The following is a 12,614-nucleotide window of genomic DNA, read 5'->3' on the forward strand; positions in this document are numbered from 1 at the left end:
CTTAACTGAGTAACTGAGTTTGAACAACATGGTTATATTATATGCCAAACTCTCTTTTCAAAATAAATAAGCTTTCTTCAATCCGAGTTCCCACATAAATTTTTCATAGCTATAACAAGCACATGCTGGCTGAAGCCACCATCCATTAGATTAAATATGAAGCGTCGTCCCCTCTTTAGAGGCGTTGTTTCTTGAGACCCAATTCTGCTTTGGCATGCCAGTGACAACAGCTCATGGAAGGCACTTTTCGGTGGTGGTGTTGAGCGGTCTAGTGCAGGATGGCGAGCTTCATGGGGTTGCAAAGCTCGTGTGGTGGTGTTCGCACCCTGGTGGCGGTCGGGGGTTATCTCACTTTGTCGGTGTGGCTGCTGGCAGCGGACCGTGGCGGCTGGCGTTGCTAGGCAACTGTCAGTGCGGTGCGGGACAGCGTCTGGTGTCGGCGCTTGCGGCATCGACATCATGCGACTTGGCTTGCAGCGGATTGCGGCGGGTGGCTCAGCTCTGCTGGACTACTTCGGTGTGAACATCGTCGGAAGACGGTGCAAGCGACTACCTTGGCTTGCTGGCATGGTGGCGGGAGTCTTTTTTCGCGGGTGGTGCAACGAGGTGATGTCGGTCTTCGATTGGGGCATGGCTGTTCTTTGGAGGCTCTAGGAAGCGGGGCAACTCCGCCTCTATCCCGATGGCGGCTTCTGAAATGGATCTGCGGCATGGAGTGTTGTGGCGGACGTGGCGAGGCCCCCGCGTGCGGTGTTTTCTTCGAGGCGACGAGAGTGAGGTGGAGTCCAACGACGGATGTGGCAAGGCTCCCGCGCGTTTGTGCCTTTGCGAGACTGCGATGTAGCCTGCGAGAGGTCCGGATCTGGTGTTATCATCCTGTTAGGTGGAGTGCGGTTCTGCAGCAGTACTTCGGCAATGGGCCCCGCACGGCGGTGGCCTTTTGGTGCGGTGCGGTCTTCTTCTCTAGGTTCTCTGTTGACGCGAGGTCACGGCGGGAGTTCGGCGGCGGCTTTTTAAGAGTGTTTGTTGGTGGACGTCGCACGTCTTAATGTTGTCTTTTCTTCTGGTTGTGTTTTTTATTTTTCTTGTATGTAGTCTTTCATGACTACCTACTTATATTTATTCCTTCTTTATTAATGAAAATGGGCACCTTCTTGTGCCGGTTCGTTCAAGCACGATCCAGCCCCGTCTTAAAAATGTTAAATCGATGAAGTGATCACGGATTGGACCCACCTCCCACGCTACCACAACTTATGGAACGCGCACGACGTGACGCGCCTGATCTCCACGCTCTTTCCAATACAGGAAACGTATTTTCCTGAGAAGGAGAAGCGTAATCCCGAAGCTCGCATCCGGAGGCTTTCCACGCAACGCAACCCCCCGCACCCGCACAACGCCGCATATCCTGATCCGGAACCGCCACACGCACAGCCACTGACACGTGGGCCCGTCTATGGTGGGCCCGGGGAGCCTTTCCGGTGCACCGCACGGCTCGCGAGCCGTGCGCCAGCCAGCCACGCAGCGCGCGCACGACCCCTGCGTGTCCCTGCACGCGGGCCCCACGTACCTTGTACCGGTGCAGCCTCCCACCGCGCTCTCTCTCCTCCCCGTCTGTCTGCCGGCGGGCCCAGCACGCCTCCGGCTCTCTCCCCTCGCCAGCGTCGCTGCAGGTGGGCCCGTCACGCCTCCCCCTCTCTCTGCCGTGGGAGTCCCCCCGCGAGGCCGTCGAGAGAGAAAGGAAGAGAGGGGGTGGGAAAAAACACGAGGCGGACAGGCGAGGCGGGGGATAGAAATACGAGCGAGCGGGCGCGGGGGGGCGAGCCGAGCACCGCAGCGCGAGACGGGAGGAGAGAGGTGATAGATAAGCGAGCGCAGCGCCCTAACCCTAGCTCGACACGCCGCCGCCGCCTCCGCCTCGCTCGGGAGGGGCCCTTGCCGCCGGGATCCGTACGACGACGGAGGGGGCGCCTGCCCTGCCCTGCGCCGCCGCGCGCGCGGTGCGTCCCTCGACCGTCTCCGCCTCCTCCCTATTCTCTGTTCCCCTCGCGCGTTCCCCGTCGCGCGGGACGCCGCGCTGTCGCGGCCGCGGGCGGTGGATCGGGGGAGGGCCGCGCCGTCCTGGTGGTCTAGGAGGGCGGGTTCCTCGGAGCTCCGCGTCGATCTGGCGGGGGATGGTGCGGGAGGGCGTTGGTTGCGTTGCGTTGATCTCGTGCGAGCTGGCTCGTCCTAGTGCGGCGTCAATCAGGGGAGGGGGCTCTGTTTTCTTAATCCAAATTGGGTTTTCTAATCCAAAATTGGGCGTGGGTGTGTAAGGCGATTGCCGCGGCGTCCGTGGCGATTGTGGCGCATCAGGGCATGATGGCAAAACTGATTTCAATTCCGGGGCGGTTTTGGGTCTAGGATGGACGAACAGCCGTTCTGATTTTATTTTTTTTGTTAGCTTTCCCTGTTTCATCCAAGTTATCAGTTGCACTAGTCTAATGGCTTCTTCTCCCCGATGGGTTGCTTACATGGATGAACTGTGTTTGCCCCTCTGCAGGCGTGGCTGACTCGGTCCTCGTAATCCGGTGGTGGCAGGCCACTGCGGGGGAGCGATGGCTGTTGTCAACCCTAATAAAACTCATCTATTTGAGAATGACGACGAAGACGGCCCGATTTCGTTCAAGAGGTCGAGCGCATCTATGAAGAGCAGCAGGCCCACCCCCTCCAAGCAGGAGGGTTCGTCAGGAAGCGCTGGGGTGCCTGTCAGGACCTCGAAGCCTGTGGCTCCGAATCAGCAGAAGAACGGGGTGAGTGCCAGTGCATCGAGGCTGCTGCATGTGAAGCCGCCGTCGTCCAGCCCGAACCATCGGCCTTCTGGGTCTGGCCAGCCAAACAGTTCGGCAGAGAATAGTTCAAAGAGTAACAGCATTGACAAGAGTAAACTGAAAAGACCTCTTGTGAAAGAAGAGAACTCTGATGATTCGGATGATGAGGTGCCAATTGGGTTAAGGAGAAAAGTTGAGGAGAAGAAGTTAAAGAGAGTTGTTGAGAAAGCAGATGATTCAGAAGACGACAAGCCGTTGAGTCTCAAGATTAATTCATCCAAGACGTCTTCCACCAGCGCGAGTAAGCCTGTTTTGCAGAAAACTGCCGCAAAAGTTGAGCAGCCTGATGAAGATTCAGATGATGATAAACCATTGGCAAGCAGGCTGTCCACTAATGCTGCTTCAAAACGTGGAGGTAATGTCTCTGAAGATTCAGAGGATGAGAAGCCATTGGCCGCCCGATTTTCAAAAGTTTCTGGAAGCAGAAACCTAAAATCGGCTTCTTCCAGCAAGGGGTTAAATAATGATACAAACAGCCCACGGAGTTTGGGTAAAAGGCCTCTAGATAACAGTAATCAAACAAGTTTAGCTCTCAAGAAGGCAAAACCTTCAAATGTTTCAGCTTCAGCAAGTGTTAAAAGGGAAATCAAGGCAGATGACAATGACAACACCCCTCTTGCACAAAGGCTGAAGATGGGTGAGTCTTCGAAAGGCAAGCCATCTGCAAAGAATGTCGTGAAGAAGAGTCCTGCTTCTACAAAGAAGAACATCAAGAAAATGAAACGGAAAGTGAAGACAAAGAAGACAATGAAAAACTCTCAGTTCTCAAAGACAATGAAGGTACCTCCTGGATCTGGTGGTGGACAGAAATGGACTACCTTGGAGCACAATGGTGTTATTTTCCCTCCTCCGTACAAGCCTCATGGTGTCAAAATGCTTTACAATGGGCAACCTGTTGATCTGACACCAGAACAAGAGGAGGTAATAATATTAATGATCTTTCTTGCTTTATTTCCAACTTTTGATATGTAGCAACAAGATAGTCATAAAAAGCTCCAAAATCCAAATCAAGCATCCTCTCATTTGTTCCTCTGCATCTCTATGTAACAGGTTGCAACAATGTTTGCTGTGATGAAAGACACTGAGTACGCGACCATGCAAACATTCATCGATAACTTTTTCACTGATTGGAGAAAAATCCTTGGTAAAAACCATATTATTAAGAAATTTGAGCTTTGTGATTTCACCCCGATATATGAATGGCACCTCAGAGAGAAGGAGAAGAAGAAGCAGATGACGTCAGAGGTAACTGCCTGTGAAATTTGTTGTAATAAAGCTGCACCCCTTACTTCTTAGCAAAATGAATTCCAAATCCATGTCCTATGAATGCCCCTTCATTGTGATTAAATCATGTACAGGAGAAAAAAGCATTGCGGGAAGAGAAGTTGAAGCAAGAGGACAAGTACATGTGGGCTGTTGTAAATGGTGTTAAAGAGAAGGTAGCTTTTTTATACACTAACATAGTTTGATTAGATCAATACTTGGTTTTACTAGTCAGGGATTGTTTGGTTGACCATGTTAAAATTCTTGCACCACATTCAAAGAATGGTGTACTTAATGTATCAGTTTCCTTAGTGAAAGTTTACTGTTGATTTTGTCCCATTATCTTACTTCCTCTACTATTTCAAGAGCATTTTGCCAGCATTTTTACTTGGCTAAACTATTTGTGTGTCAGGTTGGCAATTTCAGAGTAGAACCACCTGGCTTATTCAGGGGACGTGGAAAACATCCAAAGGTGCTGATATAGTACCCTGAAAATACACATGTGTTCCGTTTCATGTGGGTGCCTTCTTTTTTAGGCTCTTTGTTACATTTTGTTCAGATGGGAAAACTGAAGCGGCGCATCAAACCAAGTGATATTACAATAAATATCGGAAGAGGCGCTCCAGTCCCTGAGTGTCCTATACCTGGAGAAAGGTACCATTTTCCTTAATCATTTATGTGTATAAACTATGTTTGGTTTGCTTGCGTGCAAGCAGTTTTTGATTGGTTATCTGTTCTGCAGTTGGAAAGAAATTAAACATGACAATACTGTTACATGGTTGGCCTTTTGGAATGATCCAATTAGCCAAAAAGATTTCAAGTATGTTTTCCTGGCAGCAAGTAGCTCACTTAAGGGGCAAAGTGACAAAGAGAAATATGAGAAGTCCAGAAAATTAAAGGTGGGGAAGTTTGGTTTTGTATGTATGGATGTTTTGAATCTGTAACAGATTGAACGACAGAGCCTTTTAGTCCCAACTCCCTAGTATGTTTTGAGTCTGCTCTTACATATAATTGTTTTTGGACCTGTCATTGGCAGGATCACATACAAAACATTCGAGACAACTACACAAAGGATTTCAGAAGCAAAGATGAGACAAAGAGGCAAATTGCCGTGGCAACATACCTTATAGATAAACTAGCCCTTAGGGCAGGCAATGAAAAGGTATTATCCTACTGGAACCTGTGTTCAGCAGCCATGAGTGATGCTCTTTTCATTCTATAGTGTACTAATGTATTTTGTGATGTCGGTCGGTAATTTAGTTTCTTACACATGAAATGTGTGCGTAACTTCTTTTTATTCAGCTTAGAGAGCTATGCTTGATTTTACGCAATATCTCATCTGCATCAACAAACTATTATAAAAATAAAAAAATTGCATCAAGGCTGCTGTATGAAGGGTTAGCTGTGGTGTTTTGGCCACCACAATTTTACATGATTTTGCTCAATACTATTTTAGCTTCATTGAAGCATGCCAACATGAGTTTTGTTGCATACACCTTTTCCTTCAGCATACATCTTTCTGCCATAATCTTGTTGCATTACTATTTGCCTTTTTCGCTTCATTGAAGTATGTCAACATGAGTTCTTATTCTTATTAGTAATTTTCAATCATTTTTCAGGATGATGATGAAGCTGAAACTGTTGGTTGCTGTACGCTAAAAATCGATAATGTTACTTGTTTGCCCCCAAATAAGATCCAGGTATTGATTTTCAATATTCAGCATGTTTACTCAATATGACTATATGACTTCTTAATTCTGATGCAGTCTGAATATACGATTTTGCATTAACTTTACAGTTTGACTTTCTGGGTAAAGATTCTATAAGATATTTTAACACCGTAGAAGTTGAAGAACTTGTGTACAAGGCAATTGAGGGTTTCCACCGTGGTATCTCGCTATTATTATTTTCTTCCATTTCATTTGTTTTAAATCTCCGATACCTCTGCCCTAATACTTCTGGTCTTGTAGGAAAGCCACCGGGATATGATCTCTTTGACAAACTTGATACAACTAGGCTAAATGCACACCTGAAGGACCTGATGCCTGGGCTTACTGCAAAAGTGTTCCGTACATATAATGCTTCCATCACATTGGATGACATTGTAAGTTGAAGCAACTTTTACCAGGTTTCCCTATTATTCCAAACTATTTAGGTTTGCACAGATGCTTTGAGATGTTTGAAGAAAATATTGGATTTTGTTTTGTGTAAGGCGCTTTATGGGCATCGATTGTACTGTTTTCTTCTAGTATCACTGTTTGTAATTGTAGTACTTGTTCGTGCATCTCAAGTTAGCTGCAAGTACTTGGTCAGTGTTATACAGATTTTGTCTTATCTTCAGTTTTTAACAGTTATCTGATTTTTTGCATTCTGTTAAAATTGTTAGATATGCTATTTTTTCATGTTACTACCATGCTATGTTATGAGCTAAGCATATATGTGTTTTCGCTGTCATTCCAGTTGCACAAGGAAACAGAAGATGGAACTCTTCTTGAGAAAATTGCTGTATATCAGCGCGCAAACAAAGAGGTATGATCTATATCACTAAGAAAAAAAAATGAAGTACTTGTATCACCACTTTTAATGACGCTGGACTGCCGTTTCTCAAACTCAGGTTGCCATTATCTGTAACCATCAACGTAGTGTGTCAAAATCACATGAATCCCAGATGACCAGACTTAATGAAAAGATTGATGATTTAAAGGTTGGCTTTCTACTGCAAGTTATGAACTCATGCTTCTGCCGTCGCCTTTTCTTGAAGTCTTTTTTCATACTATTTGTCTTCTCCAGGCCCAGAGAGATGAGTTAAAAGTTGACTTGGGCAAAGCAAAGAAAGGAAAGCCTCTGGGCAATGATAAAGATGGGAAGCCAAAGAAGAACTCTCCCCCTGAACAGTGAGACCTCAAACACTTCCTATTGTATTTTGTGTATCTATATAAATGAAGACAGCAGGTAGACAATATCACAAAATCCACTTGCAGGATTGAAAAGAAGATAGCAGCTATTGAAACCAAGATTGAGAAGATGGAGATGGATAAGAAGATAAAAGAGGATTTGAAGACAGTTGCACTCGGAACATCAAAGATCAACTACCTTGATCCTAGAATTACTGTGGCATGGTGCAAACGCCATGAAGTCCCCATCGAGAAGGTACAGTCTTGGGATAACATTTTTTCTTCTCTAATTTCCCTATTGATAATGTACACAGTTACTGAACCTGTTCTGAATATTGATTTTGCTGACAGATTTTCAACAAATCACTTCTTGCGAAATTCGGATGGGCAATGGATGTTGATCCGGAATTCAGATTCTAGTAGAGCACTATTGGTTGCCATGTTTGATCCAGCTTCCAGCCCTTCTTCCGGACACTAATTGCAGCTAGGAAAGGAAGAGCTTGGTGTTTGTTTTTTCAAAGCCCCCCCTGCTCCTGGAACGAAGGAAGCACTCGACATTCTCTTTGTAGGCTCCTATTTTGTTGGTTCTTGGTGTACTTGCCACCGTTCCATTGCGTTAAGTTCTGTAGCATTTGGCTGAGGAATTTGAGCTTTGCTCGATAACGGATGGACATTTAATTTATACCGAGTTAATCTCAAATATAGATGACCAGTTGAGTGGTGGATCTCGTGGGACTCGATTTGTGTTGGGTCATGAGGTTTCGTTTCACCGAGGAAGATATTGTCTCTATGTATGGTGTACCTGAGAACCGTTCGATGGTAATTGAAGAAGTGCTGAGGTGTAAATTTTGATTAAAGATGTAGGATCCATCGTTGGGTGCTGACTGCGTTGCTTCATGTTGTCCATGTGACCGTGTCCTTGTCTCATTTAGGGCCGTTCGTTTACATAGGAACGTTGCCTAGAACGATTCAGTTAGAACAGCAGATTTATTTCCACGTCCTCAAATCACCTGGATTAGTTTCAGCCCTCGTTCCACGCTCCGAATGGACAACGAACGGGCCCTTAGTCGGAACGAGTTCCTTTGAGACGTCGTCGCTGACATGTGGGCCAACTCAGTGTCCGGGCCCACCAGTTAGTGACTACATCACCTGATTTTGACGTCAGGCGTGGGCCAGCTCAGTGTCTGAGCCCACTAGTTAGTGACTACATCACCTGACTTTGACGTCAGGCGAGCCTCACCGCCTTAGTCTTGTTCGGTTTGGAGGGGGTTGGAAGGGAAGTCAAAATCCCCTTTAATTCATCCCAATTTTGGAGGGAATTAACCGAACAAGCTCTTACGGAGATGAACAAATCCTGGAGGGAATTAGAACAAGACCTTACGGAGATGAACAAATCATGGAGGGAATTAGCCGAACAAGACCTTATGGAGATGAAGAAATGTTTGTAAAATGATGTTTTGAACATTATGATCTTGTGTCTAGATAAAGAGTAGAACCTGTCGATGATACGTTCAGAAACAAAAGAAGCTTATTTGGTCTATCCATTTTAGAAATTCAGTCATCAAAATCAGGAATACAAACATATTTGGTCTAAAATAAACACAATGGCTTAACCCCACATCCTCACGGATACCCAGCTTTGCACCGGACGAATCTTTTCGTTGCATGCTTTTAGAAAAAGGGTTAATTAGATCTATGCCATTATAACTTCACCGTTTTTGAAGCGCGCCATTACTTCTCAAGAAACTATGCCAGTGCCACTACAATTCACCTTCCGTTGGAAATACGCCATTATGTACATCTAACACCATGTTGGGCCCACTTGCAGGCGTACCCATACGCCCCTGCCCCCTCTCTCCACTCACTGACATGTGGCCCCACATGTCATCCCCTTCCTTCTCCTCTCCTCGTTTGCCTCCATAACCTCCTCCTGCTCGCACGCCGGTCCGCCGCCGCGCTCCTCCTGCTCGCCCGCTGCCCACCCCCCTGCTCGCCGCTAGACCTGGGCATGGGCTGCCCGACCCGACGGACCCGACCCAACCCGCCCGAAAATAGCCCGACCCGACCCGACCCGAAGAGTTTGATGGGCGGGCTCGGGTCAAAATTTTTGACCCGGTATGACTGACGGGCCGGGCACGGGCTAAAAATTTTGACCCGAAACCCGAAAAACCCGAAGGAACCCGACATTTTACATAGGCCCGGCCCGACCCGACCCGAACCCGACCCGACCCGACTGGCTGTCGGGTCGGGTGCGGGCTCAATTTTACGGCCCGGCCACCGGGTCGGGTCGGGCACGGGCCGCTAGAAAAAACACCGGGTTTTTTTTGGCCCGACCCGAACCCGACCCGGCCCGGAGGATGCCCAGGTCTACTCGCCGCCACCGCGCTCCTCCTGCTGCTGTACCTGCCCTGCTCGCCGCCACGCGCTCCTCCTGCTCGCCGGTTCCGAGCTCCGGCCGCGAGCTCTGCCTATTCTCACCGCCGCCGCTGTGCAAGAAGCAGCGGCCGCCGCCGCCGTCCCGAAGCATCCCGAAGCCGCCGCCGTCCTTCATGGCAGCGAACACCGCGGCGAGCTCGGTCGCAACCTCCAGCACCTCGGCCTCCCGCGGCGGCGGTCCCCTAACCCGCCCGGGCGCTCGGCCGGCGGCGGCGCGGCTCGCTCGATGCGGACACCCGCCCGCGCGCTCCGCCGGCAGCGGCGTGGCTCGCTCGATGTGAGGAAGCAGCGGCCGCCGCGCGGGAATCCACGGAGAGGCAGCACGGGGGGGGGCTGCGAAGGGCGCCGTCGCGCGGGGCTACGGTCGGCGCGGGTGGAGCCGCCGGAGGTGGAGTGGGCGTGTCCTCTCCCTCCTCCATCGACGGTGGCGCTCGACCGGCGGCAGTGTGGCTCGCTCCACACGGACGCCCGCCCGCACGCTCGGCCGGCGGCGGCGCGGCTCGCTCCACGCGGATGCCGGCCTGCGCGCTCGGCCAGCGACGAGCAGGGGGGCCCGCCCGAAGGTGAGCAGGATTGCAGACCGACGTGTGAGGCAGAGGAGTCCGGGGGGGCAAAAGGGTCCATACGGAAATACGGTAGGGGAGGAGACGTGTTCGTATGTCTGCAACTGGGCTCCACACGGCGTCAGACGTACATAATGGTGTATTCCAAACATCAGATGAATTGTAATGACAGTTGCATAGTTTTGCGAATAGTAATGGTGCGGTTCAAAACCAGCAAAGTTACAATGGCACAGATCCAATTAACCCTTAGAAAAAAAACCTTGGCGAAAACATCTAAGGAGAACGTGTAAACATGAACACTCTGTTGTGTTCCTCATAGTTCTGTCACTTAGAACTGTGATCCGTGCTATACTACCTTCTAGAGAAGACATGCCAATCATTTAGATCACATGACAAAATTAATCTATTTTGATAAACTTTTTAAATATATACCAAAGCAAAAAACATCAACTAGATAAACCATAAAATATCAATTAATAATGCTAAAGAGAAGAATAAACTTTCCCTGAACTACCAATGCTTGCCAACCTCGTTAACTTGGCAAGTGGGCCCCGCTTGCAGTCTAATGAGCATTGGACGTCCTTGATTGCCGAGCTGGGGGGGACTCTTCTCTCTCTCTAGCCCTAAAACTTGGATGTATAAACCTCTAAAAATAATTTTATACTTAATCTTATTCTAAATAAAAATTATTATGACTAGTTTAAAATATAAATTATTTCACAAGCTAAATGGTTATTTTCTTTATAAGTTTTGGACATCATTACTTGAATCTTATTATTTACGTAGTTATGATATGTTCGAAATAAGTTAAATTTATTTTGAGACCCGCAAGCTTAAAATGCACCCAACATTGTATGGTTGTATCATTTTAGTTCAACAAGTTGCAAAAATATACAAATGTATACATAAACTTGTCAAATGTGTGCAGGTACGATCACATATACTTATTCAATCCTAAAATAAGTGTTCTTTTAGAAAAATTCAAACACATTACTTAGCCTAACAAACATCTTTATTACACCTAATTACTTCTAGCAATTATGATTGAAAAACGTGTTATTTATTTGATTTTCTGAATTCTCAGTGAATGCATATACATTGGAACTAGAAAGTAACCTCTAGTGTATATTTGATTGGCTCTATATGTTTTCCTATACAATATTTTCTTGGTATGGTTTTCTTTAATTAGATGGATCTCATTACAAACTAAAAAACACTCTTTGTTGGACAAAATTTAAATGCTAAAACAACACTTATTTTGGGACAGAGGGAGTACAATACTAAGGATATTTTACCTGAAATGTAGGGTATCCTAGGTTTCTACAGACAGATTATGGAGGTAGAGAAAAGACTTATGTACATCTTATTAGTGCATTGTTCAGTTAATCAATAACTTAATTTTCAGTGGCCGCATCAAAACCAAGAAGATTAGCATGCCTTTTTAACTCCATGGCCCACCACAATTGATTTTTTTTTACAAAATTAACATCAAACAAATGAGATTAGTATATCTTTTTCCCAAAGGACTCTAGAATGCCTTAAATTTGGATACAAATTTCGAACCCTCCAATACCTTACGTTCCAGGACGGAGGGAGTAGCTATGTAAATATTAAAAGATATTGGAGATCAAAATTAATTTGAAGGAGGGCAAAAAAATTATGTTACCATCCACACTAATTAAAAGATTTTCACCAAATTTCTGAATTTTATGGTGCTCTAGTGCTGCACATGTGTATAAGTACATAAACTAGTTAGGTGCATAGCTAGGAGATCAGTTAGGATGCTTTGATATGACATTTCCATCATACTCAATATGAAACAATGACTAAATTTAGAAAATGTTTTCAGAAAGCTGGAGAGAGATATCGTTCCAACTTTTATCAAGCACTGCGTGCCAATACCTGTCACTGAATTTTTTATGCAGTGTGCTGATATTGTTCATCTTGATTGACTTGAAATATGTGTTTGACAATTTGTACTTTTGCCATCTTCTCAAAATTAATACTCACGACCTAAGCACAGTTACCTAACAAAGACATCATCACAAAATACTCTCGGTAGCGTATACGTGATCGCACGCAGACTAATTATAAGTTCATGCAGCCATTTGCATGATTGCAATTTGTTAGACTAAAATGATACAACTGTACAAGTTATTGTATAGTAGGTGTGCAATTTACTCATTTAATTTGATTTGCTAGAAACTTAATTCAAACTAAGTTGTACTTATAATCAACCGAAACTTGGATCTAACATAGAGCTCGCGAGCTCCAACAATTCGAGATCAAGCTATTCACTAAAGCTTTAGTATTTCTGTTTGCATGTGCATGTGCATGCACTCTACTCCCTCTATTAAAGTTAATATAATATAGCCGGAGATTAAAGCCTTCCGTTAGCTAAAATAGGCCTAGAATGCTAAAATAGCCACAAAATGATAAAGCTACTTATTAGGGTTCGCTTCTCTTTCTATTGGTTCATCAAATTAAATATTTTTTTAGAGGAGTATGTGGTCAGTCTCCTCATCCATTGCTGCCGTGGAGTTGAGAAGAAATTAAGAACATCTCTGGGCTGAATCGACCTCGTCACCTCG

General features: G+C 46.2%; 1 protein-coding gene across 1 annotated transcript; it reads left to right on the forward strand.

Moving 5' to 3' along the window:
• The first annotated feature begins 1,774 nt into the window (after nucleotides 1-1,774).
• Nucleotides 1,775-7,881, forward strand: LOC120677684 (DNA topoisomerase 1 beta-like). Its single transcript, XM_039958856.1, has 16 exons — nucleotides 1,775-1,997; nucleotides 2,540-3,788; nucleotides 3,918-4,112; nucleotides 4,226-4,306; nucleotides 4,543-4,602; nucleotides 4,690-4,784; nucleotides 4,873-5,029; nucleotides 5,167-5,292; nucleotides 5,750-5,830; nucleotides 5,929-6,019; nucleotides 6,101-6,234; nucleotides 6,591-6,659; nucleotides 6,745-6,834; nucleotides 6,921-7,024; nucleotides 7,112-7,280; nucleotides 7,376-7,881. Exons 2-16 carry the CDS (start codon nucleotides 2,595-2,597, stop codon nucleotides 7,442-7,444), a joined length of 2,715 nt encoding a protein of 904 aa, XP_039814790.1. The 5' UTR covers nucleotides 1,775-1,997; nucleotides 2,540-2,594; the 3' UTR covers nucleotides 7,445-7,881.
• Nucleotides 7,882-12,614: the final 4,733 nt, after the last annotated feature.

The sequence above is a fragment of the Panicum virgatum genome, chromosome 6N (assembly GCF_016808335.1).
Source record: "Panicum virgatum strain AP13 chromosome 6N, P.virgatum_v5, whole genome shotgun sequence".
Taxonomy (NCBI): domain Eukaryota; kingdom Viridiplantae; phylum Streptophyta; class Magnoliopsida; order Poales; family Poaceae; genus Panicum; species Panicum virgatum.

Coding starts and splice junctions, on each gene's coding strand:
- LOC120677684 (XM_039958856.1), top strand. CDS start 2,595: ATGGCTGTTGTCAACCCTAATAAAACTCATCTATTTGAGAATGACGAC. Junction 5,030..5,166: donor AGAAGTCCAGAAAATTAAAG/GTGGGGAAGTTT, acceptor TGTCATTGGCAG/GATCACATACAAAACATTCG. Junction 7,281..7,375: donor ATGAAGTCCCCATCGAGAAG/GTACAGTCTTGG, acceptor TTTTGCTGACAG/ATTTTCAACAAATCACTTCT.